This window comes from Megascapheus bottae, chromosome 6 (assembly GCF_031878675.1).
Source record: "Megascapheus bottae isolate mThoBot1 chromosome 6, mThoBot2.hap1, whole genome shotgun sequence".
Lineage (NCBI taxonomy): Eukaryota > Metazoa > Chordata > Mammalia > Rodentia > Geomyidae > Megascapheus > Megascapheus bottae.
This window is the reverse complement of record NC_143514.1, coordinates 48,575,035-48,598,330: the sequence shown is the minus strand read 5'-3', so window position 1 is coordinate 48,598,330 and position 23,296 is coordinate 48,575,035. Positions and strand designations below refer to the sequence as shown.

Below are 23,296 nucleotides of genomic sequence, written 5' to 3'. Positions count from 1 at the left end.
GGCCTTGCCTAAAGGTCATTCCTATCCCTTTATGAATTAGAAAACTTGGGGCTAGGAACATGGCTTAGTGGCAGAGTGTTTGTCTAGCATGCATTGAAACCATGTGTTGAATTCCTCAATACCACATAAACAGAAAAAGCCAGAAGTGGTGCAGTGGCTCAAGTGGCAGAGTGTAGGCCTTGAGTAAAAGAAGCTCAGGGATAGTTGCCAGGCCCTGAGTTGAAGCCCCAGGACTGGCCAAAAAAGAAAGAAGAGAAAGAGAGGGGGGGGGGGGGGAGGTTAAAAGACTAGTTTTACGTGTGTAGCACAGAACAGATATCAGTAATAATGACCATCACTTGTCATTTGTACAAGTAGGGGATGAAGTATCACAAGAGTGCAAGTCAAGAAGTCTCTGGATTTACAAGGTAAACTGATGTTTATCTGGATTTTCTCCTTCAAATTATTCACACAGTTCCTACCTGGTAACTATTTACATAGTTCTTACCTGGTATATTCGAGCAGGCATTTTCTCCACAAATAGTCCTTTCTTTTCACCTTTTTTTACCAGCTTGGTGAGAATGGAGAGCCGGTCATTATTAGGCCGATGCGGCCTAGGAGATGACTGAGGTGAAATCTCTGGGGAAGAAGGTGCTGATCTGAGAGACCAAATTGGAGAACCGTTTAATATGAAGTTGTGTTGCAGCAATCATTATCATTTGTCATCATAAGCAGAATACTAGATTGAAACATAAACTGTTTATTTTCCTCATCTAGTGTATTAAAAAGGCAAATTAAACTCACTGACAAAACAACTTTCTAAGAGTGCTGGCACAGTTCTATGCTCTGACAGAAAGTACAAGTAGTAAATGTTGCCAAAATGTTTAAAAAATTGTTATTTTACATTGAAGAAAAAAATCTCAATTACAGAATGAAATAACTTAAATACGCAGTTTTCTAAACACAAAATAACTCCTTCTAGGAAAATAATGTCCTGGGCGCCTTGAGGGAAAAAAATACATTTTTTTCTTTTCCAAATACTTTTTAGAATTTCTTTTTAAGTTATCTAATTATCTTTAAATCCCAATGATAAAGTATCAAAGATCACAGTACTATGAATTATGCAGCAACTTATATGAAAAAGAAACTTACAGAGAGAGATCCTCAGCTTCCTGCCTTACAACGCTTACTCGACTTTTCTTTGGTAATACTGGTGAGTTTTGATCAGACACCCTTTGGTAGAAGAGCATATAGGCATTCCAGTACCTTCGACGTACATCAGTATATGGGTTTGCTATTTGACAACAATATTAACAAAGAAATCTTCGTAAATAAAAATATAGCCTAAACAAAGGACCTATATACTCAACAAATGAATTGACTAAATTTGTTAAATACAAAATGTAAATACAATGTGGATCTCAGAGAAACACGTGTTGTGTGAAGGGACCGTATTTTAGTTGCTGCACTGGACCAGATCACTTACACTGGAGGTAAAACAGAGCAGCGTGGTGGAGGAGGGGAAGGCAAACACCCCTACAAGTCTAAATTTAAGCAAAAGGCAAGCAACATTTCAACATGTGTGCTATGGCACAGAGTAGAACAATAACTGAACCACAATTATCATTTGATAATTCTGGCAAAGACAGTCAAACCTAGGACATGCTAATATTCAGCTCCCCCCCACCCCCCGGGTTACCACTATTAGACACAGGACTGTGGCTTCAGAAATGTCACTGAAAATATTTCAAACTTAAGCTTCAGAGATGCTAAGGCCTCTGCAAAATGATTTTAAAGTAAGTCCTTTTCTCATACTATTTCCCCCTGGGGGTGGGGCTGTAGAGGGAAAAACTACCAGATTATAACACATAATAAGTCAGATTTTTAAAGCCCAGTACTAGAAATGTCTTCTTTAATAATCATATTTTTGTGTTAGTATAAAGGAAACAGGCATTTGAGTAGGCAAGTACTTCTTGTGAGACTTAAGGTTGAATGTTTTACTTAAGAGTTTCTCCCCGATGTATTTCGTCTCTAGAAATAATTTTAAAAATGCTAATTATACAAAGTGGTTTCAATTTTGTAAGTCAGGCTATAAGGATAATACATCTTAATCAATGTCAGATCTTCTATTGTTCTTCCCATTTTTAAAAACTTTTGATAAGTTGCTTGAAGAATATATTTTCACTTTTGTGATACTATAGCTAGAAAAGCATTATTACACTTACTTTGATCATACACTTTAGGTCTATATTCTCCTCCAAAGCATTCATACTCCAAAGTCTCATCATTTAGATCAAATTCTTCTATAACTGTGTCATTAAATTTATACCACTTTCCTTTACCACAGCCCCTAGAGCCCAGAGATTAGACAGTTATTTAAAGGTTAAAAACACCCTCATCTCCTACCTTTATCTCTATGTATTGTCTAAAAATAAAACAAATAATAGCTAAGAAAAAAAAACATAGCAGTTACAATTTTAACTTCTAAAACAACTTTGCAAATTGAAGGGGCAGGAGCTTTACAAATTCAACTTAACAGTTTCTTTGCATCAATGGTAACTGGAGTAGGAGAAGGAAGAGGGAAGGCAGAGAACAAGCAAGGGCTACCTTAAGAAAACCTTAGCAGTAGAATGCTGATGGCCTGCTTATGCTACAATCTGAAGCTAAACTGAGGAAAAGTAATTTACTAGAATCTTTTTATCAATGAAGTGGCAAAAAGCCTAAGTGGATGTGTGGCTTAAGGGGAGAGTGCCAGCCATGAGTGAAAAAGCTGAAGTTGAGTGAGAGGTCAATAGTTCAGACTGCAGTGAAGAACACATGAACCATACTCACACATCCACATACCACCTCCCCCCACCTTCCCCTACCCCACATCTACCTGGGAGACTAAAACTGGGAGGACAACAGTTTGGAGAGGTTTAGAATACAGAAGACCTCCCTACTTCAACCAATAGCAGGGAGACCTCCCCACTTCAACCAATAGCAGGGCCTGGTGATATGTGTCTGTCAGCCTAGCTATGATAGAAAGCCTAAAATAATTTTGGCCTAGCTGTGTAAATCTCTACCTTAGCACAAAAAATGGCTTAGAGGGGAGATTCATTGTTAAGAATACTTTCCTAGCAAGCATGAAGCCCCTTGTGTTGAAACTTCAATACAGAAAACAAACGAAAGTCCCTTACCGTCTGTCCTTAATGAAGGAATAGTAATGACCGGCATGCGCCTGTCCACTGTGTACAATGACACCAACAAGTTCATAATTTTCTGTGAGGGCAACTTTTTTTCGTGGGGATCCTCCACCACCTCCCTGATCCATATTTCTCCCATTTTCACCAACTTCAGAAGACGAATCCAGGCGAGCCATTCCTGAAACTGTGTAGGGCTCCATGTTTAGCATCCAGGGAAACTGCAGAAGGCAAAAGAAGACCACCTTAGCCTAGGAACATATCCAGCAGGTGCAGTCTTGTCCTCAGTTAGGTAGGGAATAGCTACCTCCAATTCAAGTACGTCTCCAACAGGCAAGTCTGGACATGTACAAGTAGCCCCTGGTCTAAATATTATAGAGAGGATTTTACCCTTCACAGTTAGCTACGATGCCTTTTAGGAACCAAGGTCTACAGTGGTAGGTAGATCTGTCTGTTTCCCTAGCAGCCACTTTTTAAGACAAGGGCTGCAGAATCATGCTGCTGAGACGGTAGCCTGACATGGGCAGACAGACTGAAAACAGCAGGGACAGTGAGTGTGGAAGGCATGTAGGCCATTTCTACGTCTGCTGCTGGGACAGTCTAGAGGGAAGCCCTAGGACTACTTCTATTACTCACTTAAATAGTTAAAGTAAATGCTCTTCTAAAGAATAGGCTCAGGTCATCTTGGCAGGCGTTTAATTTCTACTCTATACTAAATGACCTTGGTTTCCAAATTAAAAATGTTCTATGAAGAAATCAAGGCCCAATGAGCCAGAGGCATTATAGGCACAGCTTCTCAGGATTACCTTGGATCTCTCTTGAGACCTGGAGTCCAGTGCTTAGGGTGGCAATCTTCTATAATAGCAAGCTGTTGAGCTTAGCTGAGTCTTCCCTAGCCCTTATCACCACACTTCAAGACTTGTTCAGTTTGGAGCTTGTTTTCCTTTGTGTGTCATGTTAGTCTCTTGACTATGCCTGACTATTTTTTTCTTTTCTTTTCTTTTTTTGCTGAATCAAAAAAGTCTGGAGCTTGAACACAGGGCCTGGGCACTGTCTTTGGGCTTCCTCAAAGTTAGCACTCTACTACTTGAGCCTCAGTACCACTTCTGGCTTTTTCTGTGACTGCGGTACCAAGGAACTGAAACTAGGGCTTTGAGCATGCTAGGCAAGTGCTCTACCACTAGGCCATGCTCCCGGCCCCTGTCTGATCATTTTTATTTTGTAATATTGCTTTAATAAATACAGTATAAATACTTTAATAAAGTAAGGTACCTTTTTTTTCTGCCCAGGGCCATCTGGATATTTTAACATCATTTGTAAGCTATACCAATATTTGCAAGGTCATATCACTACAGGCAGACAGCCTTGGAAGCCTAAAGAAAACATCTACCTTTCTGTCCCAACATGTCACAAAGCATTGTGAGGGCCTCACACTGCATTTGGGCTGGGTGTTCCTAACCTGTTTTACACAAGCTGTATCAAAACAAACTATTTTTGTATTAACCTCTGGAAAAAAGAAAGCAGTGAGATCGATATGAGAAATTCAGGAAGGTGAACAATTTACCCGGATTTGTTCATCATATTTAATAGAGCGTCCACTCTCCCAGTCAAATCCGAATCTCATTAGGTGAATTACCAACACACTAGGTAAAGACTTAATACAGGTCCTTTTCACTGTTATTCTCTAAAAAAAAAAAAAAAAAAAAAAAAAAAAGCAAAAACTAAGTATCTCCATAGAGAAAACACAACAGCAAAGTAATTAATGTAAAGACCTACCCACCCATGTAACACAAGTAATGATACAATCTAGTAGAAGCAGCAATCAGAGCTCAGTATTGATTTTACACTAAGAAATAATGTAAGCAGCAAATTAATTTTTCTTTTTTTATTCTTTGCCAGTCCTGGGGTTTGAACTCAGGGACTGGGAACTGTCCTTGGGCTTTCTCAAGGCTAGAGCTCTAACACTTGAGAGACAATACTACTTCTGGCCTTCTCTGTATATGTGGGTACCAAGGAATTGAACCCAAGGGTTTATGCATGCTAGGTAAAGCACTCTATCATCACTAGGTCATGCTCCTGGCCCCACAAATTCATTTTTCTTAAAAGGAAATGGAATACCTTTTCTTTGCATTTTTCACAGTAGTATGCATTACTTCCTTCCAGTACTTCTCCTCTAACAAACTGGTCCAAAGAAATTTCCAAACTCTGACAAGAAGTAACACCTAGATTGAGAGCCATGAAAGCTTCTTCACGCTCATATCTGATTAGGAGAAACACAAAAACCATCCATGTAGAGTTCTTGAAATTATCACTACATTAAACGTGGAACATAGAATACTCAAGATCAATAAAATTAGCACATCTCAACATTTTAGAAGTATACTAACAAATAAAAAAATATCAAGTTGTGACAATTTAGTATGTTTAAAATTATAAATGTCAACAAATATTTTCTTAAGTTTACTAAGGAAAGACAGAAACTCAATTTATTAAACATGCATAGATCCACTGAACTATATTTATAAGTCTTTTTTTAAAATTGTATTTTATTGTCGGGATAAAGTACAGAGGGGTTACAGTTACATTCATCAGGCAGTGAGTATATTACTTCTCGAACCTTGATATCCCTTCTCATGTTTCTGTCCCCCTTTCCCTCCTCTTTCCCCTCCCACTCATTTTGTTTCCCCCTTCCCTTTCCTATATCAAATAAACAAGTAAGTGTGTATACAGTATACCAGTATACAAATTCAGATACAATAACATCATGAAATTAACCATAAGTGGAAAAAAAGAGTGAAAAGAAATAATGTCCCCTAGTACATTAAGAACAGCAATCACAAAAGGAAACCAACTTTTATGTCTTTTAACAAATAAAAAACTTGTAACCTACTAAAAAGTTCATGTTGAAATGTGTGTCTCTTTCCCTGTCCCCAAGTGTTCTACTACAGAGCTAACACTTCAATACTTTGTGTCAATGACATCTTCACTAACCTGTGAGGACAGTCTTTACAGATCTTCTGATCAGAATAGATACCTTGAAAAGTATTCTTAAAGATTTGGTCTCTTCCCATTTTCTGTCAAGAATCAAAAAGCGTAAATGGAAAGTGTTAATGTCCCTGGAAGTTACAAACTGATTCACAGAGCATTTTATTTAAATTGAAATACTAAGTTCAATTTAATCATCAAAATAAAATAATGATTTTGGCAGCTTCAGTTAGGAACCAGTGGAAAGTCAACATCCTATCATCAGATCCAGTTCAAATTATCAAGTAAATGGAAAAGAGAAGGTTCAGTCAGAATTATTGACAAATGAGGTGTTTTTCATGTAATTCTGAATCCTCTCTTCTTATGCTATTATTACGAGATTAGAAGCAACTATCAATAATCTTTTCCTTTTGCTTATGGCCAGAATGCTGTAAGTTTACATTACTTTGAAGACCTGAAATATATAAACTGTGCTACTGATGACAGGTCACTGTTCAGTGATAGCAGGCAATCTTAATAGACAATACCGATCACAAAAGTGTGTAGTGTTGTAGGGGAGAGGATTTTGGTTCCAAAACAACATCACTAACAACTTTTTGATGTGGTCCCTCTACCTCCCTTGCCAGGATGCTTTTAGTTCTTTGATTGCCTAGAAGAGCCATCAACTCACTGTAGACAGGAGCATTTCTGATGCCAGACTACCTTAAAGGACAGGCAGCAAGAACAGAAAAGCACAAACAGTTGTCACTACGAAGTACAGATTAAGAATTAAGAAGAACCAACCACTGACTTGTGTATGTTATATGTTGTTTAAACCAAGAAGAAATGCATCATAGCTGACGTTAAAGATCACTAATTTCTGATTTGTTAACATTTAAGTAACCCAAACCCTAAGACACTGTTCTCACACTTTAATTAGGAAGCTGAAGGGAAAGTGAAACTTCTTACCTTCAGATACTCATCCATTTGATCAATGAGACTAGTGAAGAATTCATATGCATCCTGCTGTTCTCTCACATAGAGTTCTTTGTTCCACATTTTGAATATCTATGTGGTAAGAATTACATGTTTTAAAGAAAAGCAGCAATTTCTGAGTACATCAGAGAAAGAATGCATGTAAATGTGTTTAAAAACCAAGTTTATTATTAGGTAGGTTGAAGACAAACTTGTGTTCAGCCACCTATGCTGTTCTACCACCAAGTATCTGAAACAAGAGGGTATAGATTAAGGTATCAGGGCAAGGAACTAAGAGTTTGTCTCTTAGAAACTAATGAAATTCAAGTGAAGTAACTGGTACTGGTTCAGAGGAATTATCGTAACATATATATTTGTATGTGTAAGTCCTGTCTTGAACTCAGGGCCTGGGTGCTGTCCCTGAACTTCTGTGCTCAAAGCTAGTGCTTTACCGCTTGAGCCACACCTGCACTTCTGGGTCTTTGGTAATTAATTAGAAATAGAAGTCTCACAGACTTTCCTACCCAGTCTGGCCTCAAACCATGATCCTCAAGTCATAGATGTGCCTGGCTCTGAATAAACATTTTTAAAGAGGAATCATGAGAAAGTCAAAACAGATGAGCTAATTTTTAGAAATCATGAATGAGTATCCTTAACATTCCAAACATTTCTAAACATTTGAAAACAAATACTAGTTTATTTTACTCCCAATTCTTTCATGGGTTCTTAGCAATGGGATTAATCTAGAATTATAAAAGATACAAAACTATTATCACTGTAGAAAAATGTTGTCTAACTAAACTAAATATTTAACATCTTTAAGTTAATATAAAGTTGCTGGGAGAAGCACCTTCCAGAAGTTCTCAGGTACATAATACTGCAGCTTGCTTTCCATCAAATGCCCAAAGAGAGACTGCACTTGGTAAAATACGCTATCATCTGGATTGTCTGTGTCATCATCCACTGAAAGCAGCGACTAAAAAAAAAAATGTAGTAAGTTAGGACATTTAACTAATTCACAGGGAACCTAGACATGCACAAAGGTATCCATGAGATTTTCTTAGAATGTTACACTCTATGTGGCTCTGTATAAATTTAGCTTTGATATTTCCTAGCTGGTGGAATTATAAATAAATCTTATCTTCAAACCTGTTTGATTAGTAAATTATTTGAGAATCTTTCTAAGAGAAAAATGTAATACAATCTGTGCAATGCTCTCCAATTACTGCCTGTCATGTCACAACTATGACATTATTATAAGGCACTAATGGCAGCCCCTACACAAATTTTTTTTTTTTTAAGCCAGTCCTGAGGCTTGAACTCAGGGCCTGAGCACTGATCTTGAGCTTTCTCAAGGCTACAGCCCAACCACTTGAGCCACAGAACAACTTCTGGCTTTGTTCTATGTGTGTGGTACCAAGGAATCAAACCCCCGTCTTTGTGCATGCTAGGCAAGCACTCTACCACTAGGCCAAACTCCTAGCCTTATGTTTTTAAATACTAATAATCTTAGTTTAAAACAAAAAAAAAGAAAAAGGAAAAAAAAATTTTGTTGTTGTTGTTTGTGGGACTTGAACTCTGGGCCTGGGTATTATCCCTGAGCTCTTTAGCTCAAGGCTACCACCCCTTGAGCCACAGCGTCACTTCCAGTTTTCTGGTGGTTAAGTGAAGATAAGAATCTCACAGACTTTAGTGCCTGGGATGGGTTTAAATAGAGATCCTTAGATCTCAGCCTCCTGAGTAGCTATGATTACAACAAATTTATAGAGTAGAATAAAAATGACTTTGGAGACAAATAAATAGCAGATTTATGAAAATGTGTGGCTATAACCGTGTCTATACTCAGAATCTACTAAAAAATTCCCAGTTATGTTTTACCTGATTATAAAGCCAAGAAGCAGTAAGAAAGTATGGAACAATTTCAGGCAATATACAGATTATCTTTCATAGCAAACAAGACAAAGGGAGTAAATTACCTCAGGGAGCCCAGGTTGCATATACAGCTGCTGGAAGACTGCGTTCATGTAACAAGTGGCACCACCATTCCTGAGCCCCACAAAACCTGAGCTCGATCTGCTATCCACTGGGGGAAGGTACTAGGAAAGAAAAACCACAGCAAAGAGACAAAGAGATTTGGCACCTCTACCACAGTCCACTGCAGCCACGTGTACTGTCTAAGAAGAGAAAGACGCACTAACATTTATCCTTCCAGTATCAGGAAACTCACACTAGCAAAGTCAATGAAACTCAATGCTTCTTTCCTACTCATCAAGTATTTGGTATATAGCAGGTCTGTTTGTTTATTCCTTTATATAGTCATGCGTTCAAGTCACTTCATCATCATTCAACAAATATTTACTAAGGACCACTATGTGCCAAGAACTAAGAGAGAATAGAATGTTTATGGTCTATGTCCAAGGGCATTCTGTCTAGATAGTAAGGGATTAATTAAGCAGATATAGTAAATCCATTAAAAAAAAATCTCCACGCTATGGGGAACAAAAGGAATCCTGCAGTGGTTAAAGAAGGCTTGCATTTATTTCTTGCCTTTTAGAGAAGGTAATATTCTTTTTTGTGTGTGGGGGGGTAATGGGGCTTGAACTCTGAGCCTGGATACTGTCCCTGAGCTCTTCAGCTCAAGGCTACCACCCTATCCCTTGAACCAAGGCACCACTTCCAGTTTTCTAGTGGTTAATTGGAGATAAGAGTCTCACGGTCTTTTGTGCCGGGCTGGCTTTGAACCACAATCCTCAGATCTCAGCCTCCTGAGTAGTTATGATTACAGATGTGAGACACCACGCCTGGCTAAACTTTTTTACTAAACTTTTTTCAGTTTTTTTTGGTGGTATTGGGGTTTGAATTCACTTATATTTGTTGAAAATACATTCTACCACTTGAGCCACACCTCCAGCACTTTCTATTCTGGTTATTTTTGAGATAGGACCTTGTATTCTGCTCAGGCCAGAATGCACTACAATCTTACTTATGCTTCCCATTCCCCCCATACTCCAGTAGCTGAGATAAAAAACGTATACATATACTCTGCCCAATTTTTTTCTTTTGATTTGAGGAAAGGTGCCCTCATAAGCTACTTTTCCTTCTTTAATCAGGGTTGGGTCAAGTGCTGGTGCTGACAGATCATACACATAATCTGAGGATGACGGTTCAAAGCCAGCTCAGGCAGGGAACGTCCGTGAGACTCTTATCTCCAATTAACCACCAGAAAACCAGAAGTGGTACTATGGCTCAAAGTGGTAAAGCTTTTGAGCAAAACAAATCAGGGATAGTGCCTGGGCTCTGAGTTCAAGCTCCACAACTTGACAAAACAAACAAACAAATAAACAAACAGGATTGACTTCCCATGGAGCTGAGGTGACAAGGCACACATCACTACATCAAGGTTTGACTGAGATGTAGTCTTGTGTACCTTTTTCCTGGGCTGGCCTTGAACTGTGACACTGCCTAATCATCACCTTCCTAGTTGCTACAATTGTAGGCATGAACTTCTGGAGCCCTCCCTTAGACCTTTTCTATTAAGCATATCCTACTATTTATATTTACTGACAAATACGAAATAATACAGAACCTAGCATATAGTACTTTTCTGGGTAAAAATATTCTATAAAAAGTATCTTGGCAGCTGGGAATTTGGCCTAGTGGTAGAGTGCTTGCCTATTATGCACGAAGACCTGGGTTCAATTCCTTGGTACCACATACATAGAAAAAAGCTGAAAGTGATGCTGAGGCTCAAGTGGTAGAGCTCTAGCCTTGAGAAAGTCCAAGGACAGTGCTCAGGCCCTGAGCTCAGGGCTTGGAGGGAAAAATACCTTGGCCAACAGTCAACATGTCATTTCTTTAAGTAGAAGAGAGGGTATTTTAATTAGATATTGAAATGGGATTATGACAGGAGTTCAAATCTCATGTGGCCACCATACCTACCACATCATGTACTTGAACATTCATATAATAATGGAGAAACTGACAAAAATCTGTACACTTTTTGACTCAAGGAACTACAAGGTCATCTTTTTCATTAACACTGGATCTTAATGTCGAGAGGGTGACTATGAAGACCCAATTAATACTGAAACTTATTTGTAATACAAAGCATAGATTTAACGAAGTTACAAGAAAAACTGATTCATGGCAGTGCTAAAAGAGATTTCATTTCTTTCCATTTTGCTGATGTAATTTCTATTTTTTTTTTTTTTTTTGCCAGTCCTGGGGCTCAAACTCAGGGTCTGAGCACTGTTCTTGGGCTTTCTCAAGACTAGAGCTCTACCACTTAAGCCACAGTACCATTTCCAGCTTTTTTCTCTGTATGTGGTACCGAGGAATCGAACCTTGGTCTTTGTGCATGTTAGGCAAGCACTCTCCCGCTAGGCCAAATACCTGGTCCAGTAATTTCTGATTTATGAAAAATACGTTTATATTCTAATGCTTAATGTTCTGATAATTACACAAATACATATAAAGCTAGAGCATGACATTAAATAAGCATCATAAACACAAATAACTAGTTTCCTCAATTATGTGCCCACATAGTTCCAAGACCTTTGTCTGGGGTACGCGTTCTCATTTCCTGTCCTGACAAAACTTTTCTGCTCCTTGATATCTGGCTCAGGCACCCAATGGGTAGCTCTGACTATATGATGCAAAAACAAACAGCTTTGAAAGTGTCTTCTTACTCCTACAGATCCTACCATATCTTCAACTGCTTCATGGTACCACAGTATTGCTCATATTCTCATGCTGGAATGGAATGAATGACTTCCTTCCCTGCTTTAACACATCACTGGTTCTTTTTTTTTTTTTTGGTTGGTAATGGGACTTGAACTCTGTCCCTGAATTCTTCAGCTCAACGCTAGTGGTCTACCACACTGAGCCACAGCGCTACTTCTATCTTTCTGGTGGTTAACTGGAGAGAAAAGTCTTACATACTTTTATGCTGAGCTCGCTTTGAATGGTGATCCTCAGATCTCAGTCTCCTGAGTGAACCACCAGCGGCCAGCTTGGTCACTGGTTCATAAGATTCTATGTCAAATTTCCTCTTCTCTAAGCTTCCTAAGAAACCACCACTGTGTGGTGGTACTTCTCTGTGTTAGTGGAGCATTCAGGATATAACTATTTAACATAGTTCACATTCTGTGATATGTGTATCGGTCAGATCTTGTGGACTGACATTCTATTTTTATTTTTGAGCTCTAAAAGCCTAACAGATCCTTTGCACCTGGAAAATTCCATCAATCTTATGCTGTGGCAGAGCCAATATCTATCTAACTTTGTATCTCCATTACCAGGATGATGCTAGCAAAAAGCTAAACAAAAACTAGTTTAGATGTTTGGGCACCAGTAGCTCATGCCTGTAATCCTAGCTACACATGAGGCTAAAATAAAAGGATCACAGTTCAAAGCAAGTCCTGGTAGCAAAGTCTGTGAGAATGATTATCCCCAATTAATCACTAAAAAGTCCTAAGTGGAGAACAGTGGCTCAACACTTTGAGCTACCTAAAGCAAAATTCAAGGATAGCGCTCAGGTCCTGATTTCAGGCCCCAGAACACAGACGGATGGGCGCGCGCGAGTCTGTGTGTGTGCACACATGTGTTAGAATGCCAGCTGTTACTGAGAATATTACCAACCTGAAATTGTCTCTCTTCTTTAAACACATAAATTTCATAATATACTTTAATATAGTATATTGATAAAATGTTTATAGCTATTTTTAATACCTGTATAATGGTATTAGGTATATAACGTTCAGAAAAATGCAGTCTTAAAATCGTTTAGGAGGACATTCTAAAAAAATGAGGTGCACTACTATTTAGAAAACTTACATCAAATTCCTTGGTAAGAGCAGGGTCAGGCTGATGGTGCATAGAAAGCAGTTCTTTCGTAATAATTTGAAGATTTGAAGGGGAACTATCTGCCAACATCACAAGGACTTCATAAGCTGCCAACCGACTATTCACTGTACTGCACCTACAAGTAAGACACAAATCAATTTCAATACTAAATCAACACCTTCCCAGTGGAGTCCCCTCTCACCTTATTTTTCAGATAGGATTTTACCCAGGACCAGCCTCAAATAATGATCCTCCAACCTAAGCCTCTTGTTTAGCTGAAATTTATGCCATGAGTCACCATGCTAACCTTACTGGTTAAGATGGTCCCTAAGCAACTTTCAGCCCAGACTGTCCTCCCAATTTCTACCTCCTGTGTAGCTGGAATGATAGGCAGTGCAGCTAGACATAATTATTACAGTATGTTTCCCTTGGGATTTGTTTATGTCCAAGTTAACCACATTGTTTTTCCCATTAGAAGATGGCACACATTCCCCATGCTTATTATGTGTAAGGTGGGCTTCATACTAAGCCCTTTGCATGCATTTCTTTACATAACACATAATATCTTCTAGGACACAGAAAACTTAAGATGGAAGAAAAAATCCCAAGCTAGAAAAATCTTTTTGGACTAAAATTTTGAATTAGAATTTTTACCAAAACTGAACACAACGTGCATTTTCCATACTTTGGATGAAAATCCTGTTGACTGATGGCGGCACTGCCAGCTGGAGAGTGACTATTTAAGATGATTCTAGAAGCTCGGAAAAGGAAGTCATCTAGCAATGGTTTAATAAGTGACGAACCTGGAATAAAGCATAAGATTCATGTTAAAAACAAGCACAAGCCAGGTGCTGATGACTCACGCCTGGAATCCTAGCTACTCAGGAGTCTGAGATCTGAGTATCACAGTTCAAAGCCAGCCCAGGCACGAAAGTCCATGAGACTCTTATCTCCAATGAACCACCAGAAAACTCAAAAGTAGTACTATGGCTCAATGTGGTAAAGTGCTATGATGAGCTAAGGGACAGCGCCCAGGACCCTGGGTTCAAGTCCCATAAACAACCAAAAAAAAAGCACAAAATTTAATACAAAGATTCTATCTTGCACTTTCCTATCAAAGAAGCAAAGACCAACAAAGAGCAGCTTGTTTAGTTTAACTGAACATTTATTTTGTGAATGCATACACTGTACTACCCCACACTGTAGGATACAGAATCTGTGATACAACAAAAGGAAGCCAAGCCCTCATCCTAAAAACATCAATGCCAAGCAACACTTTAGGGCAAAATGGGTTGGAGAGCACATACAATGGTTTAGCAAGCTTTTTAAGCACTACCTTCTTCAGGCAAAAATGATATTCCTTACTTGCTTTTTCTATATATATCCCATTGTTAAAAAGCATACTGTAGAATTTAATTTGTGCTATAAAAGATACTTAAACTTTCAGTTTGCTTCTTAAACACAATTTATAATATTAGCCATAGGTTTCCAGATTACATATGATTCTTGTAGATTCACACACGCATATCACCACTAGGAAAATGGTGGCTGGGAGAGCCACTAGCTCCTTAGATGAGAATCATCCTTTGAAGAATTAAGATACAGGGCCTAGTGGTAGAGTCATTGTCTATCAGGTTTGATTGCTCAGTACCATATTACATAGAAAAAAGCTGGAAGTGGTGCTGAGGCTTAAGTGGTAGAGTTCTAGCCTTGAGAAAGTCCAAGGACAGTGCTCAGGCCCTGAGCTCAAGCCCAGGACTGGCAAAAAAAAAAAAAAAAAGAAAAAAAAAAGAATTAAGATACATAATGTAAGGGATTGTACATTATAAAACATAAAGCAAAAAGAGACCTACTTGGATTAAAATGTTACATGATTCAGCCTTTTTGAACAGTGTAACTTTTATTTATGTAAACTTAATGGCACAAGTAAAACAAACTTTAAGTTTGCTAGCCAATCAAACTGCAGACAACTTCCTACTCCTAGAGTCACTGAACATTTTTCACTGAACATTTAGTAACTTTCTTATTATTCCACTCTTACTCTTCCATTCTAATATTCCAGTATTCTATTCCGTGGCAATCATGAGAACTATGGGATTTTGCCTCATGAGAAGATGAAGCAGTAATTACCAAGCATTTCCTTTTCTGCCCCACAGAGTGAAAGGAGGGTCTTAATGAGCCGCAAATGTCCTGCCAATAAGATGTTGTCTGCTTCACTGGTCTCACATTCTGCTGTGCGATTAGGTTCAAAGTTATCCAGCCACATAATTTCATCTTCAAGCATGGTGGCTGGGCTGATTCGTAACTGCTCCATTTCTGAAGCTAAGAAGAAAAATGTCATTACAAAGAAACAACTTAAAATGAGCAAAGTCAGTCCCAATTTTACAGCCTCAAAAACTTGTCATTCTTAAATAGTACATGGACTGTGAAGGCCTAAACCAAACCCTGCTGACTGCTTCCTGGGCAGGCTGATGTGCTGCAAGACAAGGGTATTAAATGGAAGAGATATTTCTTGCTCTGAAGAAGTGCCTGCTTAGGAAACAAACGCTTCTGGAGAAGAGCGAAGGCTAGGAGAACCAAAGCTCCTACAGTGGTTCAACCAGGGTAAAGCTCAGCAAAGGAGAAAGAAATCAACAGCAGGACAACAAAGGCAGTTTCTAAACAATGGGCCAAATTCTTAAGGCTTGTTCTTTTTTTTAAATGGTAAATAGCTCACTTTCCTTGAGAAATAAGGACCAAGTGCAACATTTCAGAACAGAATTTGGACTGGAGAGCACAGGAAATGTGATTATGTTATTATATTCTACTTTCAGAACACCACAGAGAGAAAAACAGTTTTCATAGGGGAAGGGAAGTAGAATGCTATAGGGTTAGTCAGAGCTGGTCTAGCAGTAGATATGAACCCAAGTCTCTACTACTTCCTCACACTGTAATCTTGCTTGCTACCATAAGGTGTTAGCATATACTACAGCTTGTTCTGCATACAATGTCTTTTAATAAGCACATTTTCCAGAAAATACAACAAAATTGGTAAGATGTTAAAAAGATATTGTTTCAAGTATATTAAAAGGTATTAAGCTGGGCATCAAGGTTAAGGCTGAGATCTGAGAATTTCAGTTTTTGAAGGCAGCAGGGGCAGAAACGTTCATGAGACTCTTATCTCCAATTAACACCAAAAAGCTGAGAGTGAAGCTCTGATAAAGTGCCAGAGTACTAGTCTTGAGCATAAAACCTCAAGACAGAGACCAGGATCATCACCAAAAAAAAAAAAAAAAGGAAAAAGAAAAAGAAAGCCGGGCATAGCGGCTCATGCCTGCCTGTAATCCTAGCTACTCAGGAGGCTGAGATCTGAGAATCAAGGTTCAAAGCCAGCCTGAGACCTGAAACTCTTATCTCCAATTAACTTCTAGAAAGTGGGAAGTAGGGCTTGGATCAAGGGTAGGACAGTAGCCTGAAGCTGAAGAGCTCAGAGATAGCTCCCAGGCCAATTTCAAGCCCCATGATCCCCCACCTTCCCCCCAAAAAGAAAGAAAGAAAAAAATATTAATTCTCTCTATTCTCTGTGACCTCATTAAGATAGCCTGCATCCTCATTTACTACTCAGGGAAAGTATACATTAAAAACTTTTCATTAATTTGGAATTCGCCTGAGTATAACAATTTGATTCAAGTTTATAATACGCACAGTAGAGTGTAGAACCCTGATGGCTACTGTCAAGTTTCCCCAGCTCCTGGAAGCATGGCTGAAAATCACATGCTAGGTAGGGTAGGTAGCTAAATGGACATGGTCTAACTTCTATAGATATGTTTCTGAGTTGAAACATGCATACTGACTATGTCACCCTAGTCTCCAACAAAAGCAATGTTAGTGTACAGCTCAGAGAACTGCATTGTTTGGGAAACTAACTTTGTAGTTCTGCACAAGTGTCATTAAAATAGAAGCCTTTGACAATTTTTAAATTTAACAAATCTCAACACACTAATCTAGCTGGAAATGATTAGGTGTGTAGTTGAAGAGGAGCTCACTGGTACATGAGGTTAAATTCTCTGTTCTTTTTAAAAAATTATTTTTTGTTAGTAGGGTGCTTCATTGTGCACGTAAATAGGCACCCTGATTGATATCACCCCTCCCTTACTTCCTCCATCCTACTTCCTCTTCAAATAATTTCACAGGCTTAATTATCTATTTTCATACATGTTTATATGTTATTCAAGAAAACAAAACCAAATTTATAATCTCATTCACATGTAAGATAAGTTAAATACATCAGAGATGCCTATCTGTCTTGCTCTTCTATGTACCCCAACCCAAACAAAGTTAGACATGTACTTACTTGTCAGATCATCTAATAACTGGCACCTCAAATCAAAATACTCCATACACTGAGACAATAGTCTAAAAACAGATAGTTTTCAGTTAATAAAAGAGGCTTTGAAAATAAAAAGCATTTTTCTTATTAAAAAAGACCAAAGGCAGGCACGGTGGCTCATGCCGGTAATCCTAGCTACTCAGGAAGCTGAGAATTGAGGATCAAGGTTCAAAGCCAGTCCTGACACAAAAGGACCTGAGACTCTTATCTCCAGTTAACCTCTAGAAAATGGGAATTGGGGCTTGGCTCAAGGGTAGGGCGGAAGCCTTGAGCTAAGAGCTCAGGGACAACTCCTAGGCCCAGAGTTCAAGTCCTATGACCCCCACACAAACAAAGACCAGAGACAGCAAGATAATATTCCTATGTATGAAGTAACTTACATTAACTTAAACTTGTATTATTTTAGTATGGAACATACCAAAGATTTGGTTAACATACAAATATAACAATAATAAAAGAGTGGGGAAAATTGATGACATTTTTACATAAATATAAATTTTTTTATTTTCACTGTAACAGTCACCAACTATTCTGTACATAGTACTGCACAATATTTTTCTGTCCTCTACACGAGTCCGTTTCATTATGATATAACTGATTCATTTAAAATTATTTGATTTCACAATTAGAGTAACTCACTAAGTATTTGAGAGGAAAGAATGCCCTTGCATTAGCACTATCCTTTTGTAGATTCTATCTAGGAAGGGAACATTTAAAAATAACAACGATTCCTTATACGTAATGTACTAATTATATTCATTCATTCATTCATTCATTCAAATATCAACAATTCCTAGTAGGCACCTACCAAATTCCCAGATCTATTTTAAGAAAACACTGAACAACCAAAGAATAAGGGAGACAAGGCAAAAAAACAACAACAAAAACAAAAAACACATATGTAGGCCAAGCACTAAGAAGTATAAAACAATAATATGGGGAAGTAGGAAATTATTTTACTTTAATTACAGTGGTATTGGTTTCTATCCTGGTTCTACTAGTTAAAACTGGCATCCATGATCACTTTTAATACAATTCTCTGAAGTTTTTTTTTCTCTGAAGTTTTCTAATTACTAAAATGACTACTACATATTAGAAGTAAATCTATTTCTATGCACACAGAAGGCATAGTCTTTAGCATGTATTAATGATGAAATCAATATAATGGATCAGACATTATGGTTATAAAAAATGAAGAGCTGGGTGCCGGCAGCTCATGCCTATAATCCTAGCTACTCAAATGGCTGAGATCTGAGGATCATGGTTCAAAGCCAGCCTGGGTACAAAAGTCTGTGAGACTCTTATCTCCAATTAACCACCAGAAAACTGGAAGTGGTGCTGTGGCTCAAGTAGTAGAGTCCTAGCTTTAAGCTGAAGAGCTCAGGAACAGCACCCTGGCCCAGAGTTCAAGCCCCACAACCGTGACAACCACAACCACCACCACCAACAACAACAACAACAACAAGGATAAAAGGCCATTTTGAGGGTCAAAAGATGAAATGTAGCCAAAAATAGGTGACTTAGGTCCATACCCTAGATACTCAGAAGGCTGAGATTTGGAAGACTGTGGTTTAAAGCCAGCCCAGGCAAAGTTTATATGACTCTATTTCCAAAAAGCAGGGCTAAAAGCATGGTTCAAGTGGTAGAGTGCCAGGCAAGAGCAAGTCAAACAAGCATGAGGCCTCTGAGTTGAAACAGCATAGAAAAAAAATGCTATATAAGAAATACTCTTCAAGAAAGGGTATCAATGTATGTGAATTAATGCACCTTCTATCTGGCGAATATAATGTAACCCTTCTATTAATGACAATAAAAAATATACGAAAAAAAAGAAATACTCTTCAAAATAGTCACAAAAATTTCATTTTATATATTAAACAGTTCTATCATTCACTATCCTTCTATAGGAGATTTAAAAAAATACGTTAAAAAATCTCATTTAGTATTTTCTGGTTTTGTCTCAAAGTTTAGAGGAATCTGTAATTAAATCAAATTCTCAAAAGTTAGCTATATGATATAAACTGATTTATAAAAAGAATAAACTTTCAAGCTGGGTGCTGGTGGTTCATCAGCTCAGGAGGCTGAGATCTGAGGATTAAGGTTTGAAGCTCAGGCAAAAAAAAGTCCCTGTCACTCCATCTCCAAAATAACCAGCCAAAAACCTGGGCTGCAGGCATGGCTCAAGGGGAAGATCACCAGCAAAGCAAATGCAATGCCCTAAGTTCAAACATTCATGCAAAGAGGAGGGAAATCACTTTTTCCCCCCCAAATAAAAGCATCTTTTTTTTTTTTTTTTTTTTTTTTGGCCAGTCCGGGGGCCTGGGCATGGTTCTTGAGCTTTCTCAAGGCTAGTGAACTCTACTACTTACGTCATAGCACCATTTCTGGCTTTTTCTGTGTATGTGGTACTCTACCACTAAGCCACATTCCAGGGCCCTAAAAGCATCATTTATTTTGGAAAATTTATTGTAGGCTAAATTTTGATGATAAACTGTAAAACACCTGTAAGTTTTAGCTAAAATATTAACATTTTATACGTATGATCTTTTCTAATAAATCAAATGCCTGGACTTCTCTACACATTTGGCAAGTTAACACTGAAGTTCAGAAATCCTTGGTGTATAAAAGGCTTTTTCGTCATACATACCTCTGATTAACTCCTCTCATAATACTAGTTGGGGACCAGAGAGGCAGCTGAGCTGTAAGAATGACACCCAAGAGGAACTGATTTGGCTTCTGCACATCTGGATGGGTGGAAGTATCTGTCTGACTAAGAGTGTACAGCTGGTCACAGGCAACTCGACGGATCTAAAATTATTAGTGGCAAAGAACACGTTATTAGCATTTAGAGGTTACTTCCTGTACTCTACACTGCTGACTCATTAAAATTATTGAATGATATCAGAAAGGTTCCAGTTTTTAATGGAAAATATCTACCAAGTAAATGGGCAAGAAGTATGGACCTAGAAGGTGTGCTCAAGTGGCAGAGTGCTTCACTACTATGTTCAAAAAGCCTGTGTTCAATACCTACTAAACCCCCACCACAAAAACCAAAACCAAATGTGGTCTGTAAGTTGATTTCCCAAATTATTCTACTAGTCTATGCTAGTCAATAGGTTTATAACATAATAAAAATTAGATTACACTTAAAAAAACCCCCACAAAAACAAGCCCCCTCCCCCACAAAAAAACCCAACCCTTCTGAAGTGTTAAAAAGTTCTTTTCAAGGACTGCAAGAAAGACTGTAATATCTAATGAACATTCATGGTTTGAAATTCGTCTTTTCACATTTTGACCGTGTTGATGCCCTTCCAAGTTTTGGATACTCAACATGGGCTACAAGATTTGGGCCGTACTAAACATCAATTTTTTAACAACAGTCTTATTGTAAATTTTGTTGAGATTCGCAGGAGGCAGCAAAAGGGAGGATGACATAGTTCAAACAGTCACTTTTCCTTCATAGTGGTCTGTGGTCAATTCTTTGTACTCTCCATAAAGTCATGGTATCCACCAAAGGAACAAACCCACAGGTGATTATCATGCAAAAAAACCCCCCAAAACCCTTACCTCAGCACTTGCTGATCCAAGCAGAATGTCAATGATAAAATCAGCAACACAGGGTAGGTTATAGAAAGATGCTAATAATAAGAAAAAGGAGAATTAGGGAGGAGAAATGGGTACAGAATTTTGAAATTTTAGAGTTACTATGGGGCTTGAATTGTAGGCCTGGGTGCTGCCCCTGAGCTCTTCAGCTCAAGGCTACCAATCTATCCCTTGAGCCACAGCCCCACTTCCCAATTTTTAGTGGTTAATTGGAGATAAGAGTCTCACGGATTTTAGTGCCCAGGCTGGCTTTGAACCACGGTCTTCAGATCTCAACCTCCTGAGTAGCTAGGATTACAGGCGTGAGCCACTGCGCCTAGCTGAGAGTTACTTCTTTAAGGTCCACTTAAAGTAGAATTTTAGCTCTTCTTCCTACACAGAATCAAATTCAGGACCTTCTTTATTTGTGCCACACTGTCTGCTTATCCCATGAAATTTTAAGCTTGCTCCAGAGGAGGAGGAATGTCTTAGTTATCATCTTTGTACTGAACATGTTAGCACAACCCTTGCATGTACCAGTTACAGAATAAATTGTCTTGATAAATTATCAATACTTGTTTTTTTTGCTCTGAGATTTGAACACTGGCTTGGACACCCGTGTTCATTTGCTCATGTTTTACCATCTGCGCCAGCCTTCAACCGCTATCAATACTTCTAACTATAAAATATATCCTAAAATAAACTCACAAATGATAGAAAAGCACAGAGCAAAAGTTAAAACTCGTAAAGTTAGATGAAAATTACTTTTAGGTAAATCAAAGTATGACATAAATTTTAAGAGTCACTTCACAACATCCTTTTTTTCCTTTTGGTGCTGGGGCTGAACTCAAGGCCTTGGTGCTATCCCTGAGCTTTTCTGTTCAAGACTAGCGCTCTATCATTTCAGCCACAGTACAAGTAAAAGTGTCATGAACTCTCTTTCCCAGGCTGGCTTCAAACCATGATCCTCAAGATCTTAGCCTCCTGAGCTGCTAAGATTATAAACAAAAGCCATCAGTGCCCAACATGTTATACTTTCTATACATAATGCCAAGACCATTCTTATTCACATAAAATCCTTTCAGATACAATTTTAATGTTTCATAAATGTCTAGCTGATTCTCTGTTTATCTTGGTTATCTTTACCTTTGGTTTATATATTAAAACGCTGTTCTAAAAATACATCATGATCACCAAATCTACACAACTGGAATTCTGCAGGTGGTAGTAATAGCTAAGAAGGCGGTTCCTAGGTATTAGTTTCTAAAACATCATTTCTGACTACTTATTTATTAAGGACCTGTTACATATCAGGCAATGTTTGAGTGCTAGGGAAATTCAGTAGGGAACTGAACAACAGAAGTCTCTGTCTTTGTAGAGCTAAAAATCTAGATGCAGAGGGGATGATGACAATAACATGATAAATGAGTGAATTCTATTCCATGTCATGGAGAGATAAATGATGTAAGAAAATAAAGGATGGGGTTTGAGTAAAACTAGGGCAAAGGGAAGGTTACATCTTTTTTTGGAAATTGGTTAGGGAACTATCTCACCATGATATTTAAACAAAGGCTCATAGAAGATGAGGAAGAGAAGAGCTATAAGGATGAGGAAAGAAAATACCCGAACAAGGGAACAGCCAGTTTATCGGGCCTGAGAGAAAATGTGTTTTGGGTGTTGGAGAATAGCAAGGAGTCTATTATTGAGGAGGAAGAAGGAAGAGAAAGCACAGAATGTCTGGGGATGTGATTGGGTCGGGCCCTTAGGCCTTAATGAAGATTTGGATTTTAGTCTGAGAGAACTGAGAAGCCTGGAAAGTTTTCAAAGAGAAGTTACCCAATCTGACTTCATGCTGGACAGTCTTCTTTGCTTACTGTGTACAGAATCAACTGCCAGGACAGGGAAGGGACACTAGTTAGGGTACTATTATTACAATCTTAGGAAGACTGCTGGTAGGGAAAGTGTGGATGGACATGAAGGACAGGAATATAGATACAGCTAGAAGAAGGATGTGCTGACAGATCAGAAGAAAAGTAGGACTACAGCCATCAAAAGTTACTCCAACGGATGCTTTAGTGGTAGAATGTTTGCCTAGCATGCACGAAGAGGTGGCTTCAATTTTTCAGTACCACATATATAGAAAAACCAGAAGTGGTACTGTGGCTCAAAAGCTCAGGGACAGTACCCAGGTCCTGAGTTCAAGCCCCAGGACTAGCAAAAAAAAAAAGGGGGAAAACCAAAATGATTAGGAGGGAGTGAGGTGAGGGAAAGAGGAACAAAAACATGCAAAGAGGTATCAATGTTTGAGAAGTAATATATCCATGACCTGACAAATGTAACTGTAATCCTTCTATACATTACCCTGACAATAAAATACATTTTAAAAAAAGTTACTCAAAGG

The 23,296-nt window shown here is 38.3% G+C and overlaps 1 protein-coding gene across 2 annotated transcripts in view; it reads right to left on the bottom strand.

Moving 5' to 3' along the window:
• Positions 1 to 23,296, bottom strand: part of Usp24 (ubiquitin specific peptidase 24) — a 127,302-nt gene that overhangs the window by 30,424 nt on the left and 73,582 nt on the right. For both annotated transcript variants that reach the window (XM_090334752.1, XM_090334753.1), the window contains 16 exons: positions 20,881 to 20,951; positions 19,961 to 20,121; positions 17,278 to 17,339; positions 15,075 to 15,266; positions 13,630 to 13,747; positions 12,936 to 13,080; positions 9,077 to 9,196; positions 7,951 to 8,076; positions 7,095 to 7,193; positions 6,153 to 6,235; positions 5,280 to 5,421; positions 4,726 to 4,845; positions 3,159 to 3,382; positions 2,205 to 2,329; positions 1,132 to 1,273; positions 488 to 638 (listed from right to left, as the gene is read on the bottom strand). In XM_090334752.1, coding sequence (XP_090190878.1) covers positions 488 to 638; positions 1,132 to 1,273; positions 2,205 to 2,329; positions 3,159 to 3,382; positions 4,726 to 4,845; positions 5,280 to 5,421; positions 6,153 to 6,235; positions 7,095 to 7,193; positions 7,951 to 8,076; positions 9,077 to 9,196; positions 12,936 to 13,080; positions 13,630 to 13,747; positions 15,075 to 15,266; positions 17,278 to 17,339; positions 19,961 to 20,121; positions 20,881 to 20,951 — 2,081 coding nt within the window. The remainder of the gene's footprint in view (positions 1 to 487; positions 639 to 1,131; positions 1,274 to 2,204; positions 2,330 to 3,158; positions 3,383 to 4,725; positions 4,846 to 5,279; positions 5,422 to 6,152; positions 6,236 to 7,094; positions 7,194 to 7,950; positions 8,077 to 9,076; positions 9,197 to 12,935; positions 13,081 to 13,629; positions 13,748 to 15,074; positions 15,267 to 17,277; positions 17,340 to 19,960; positions 20,122 to 20,880; positions 20,952 to 23,296) is intronic.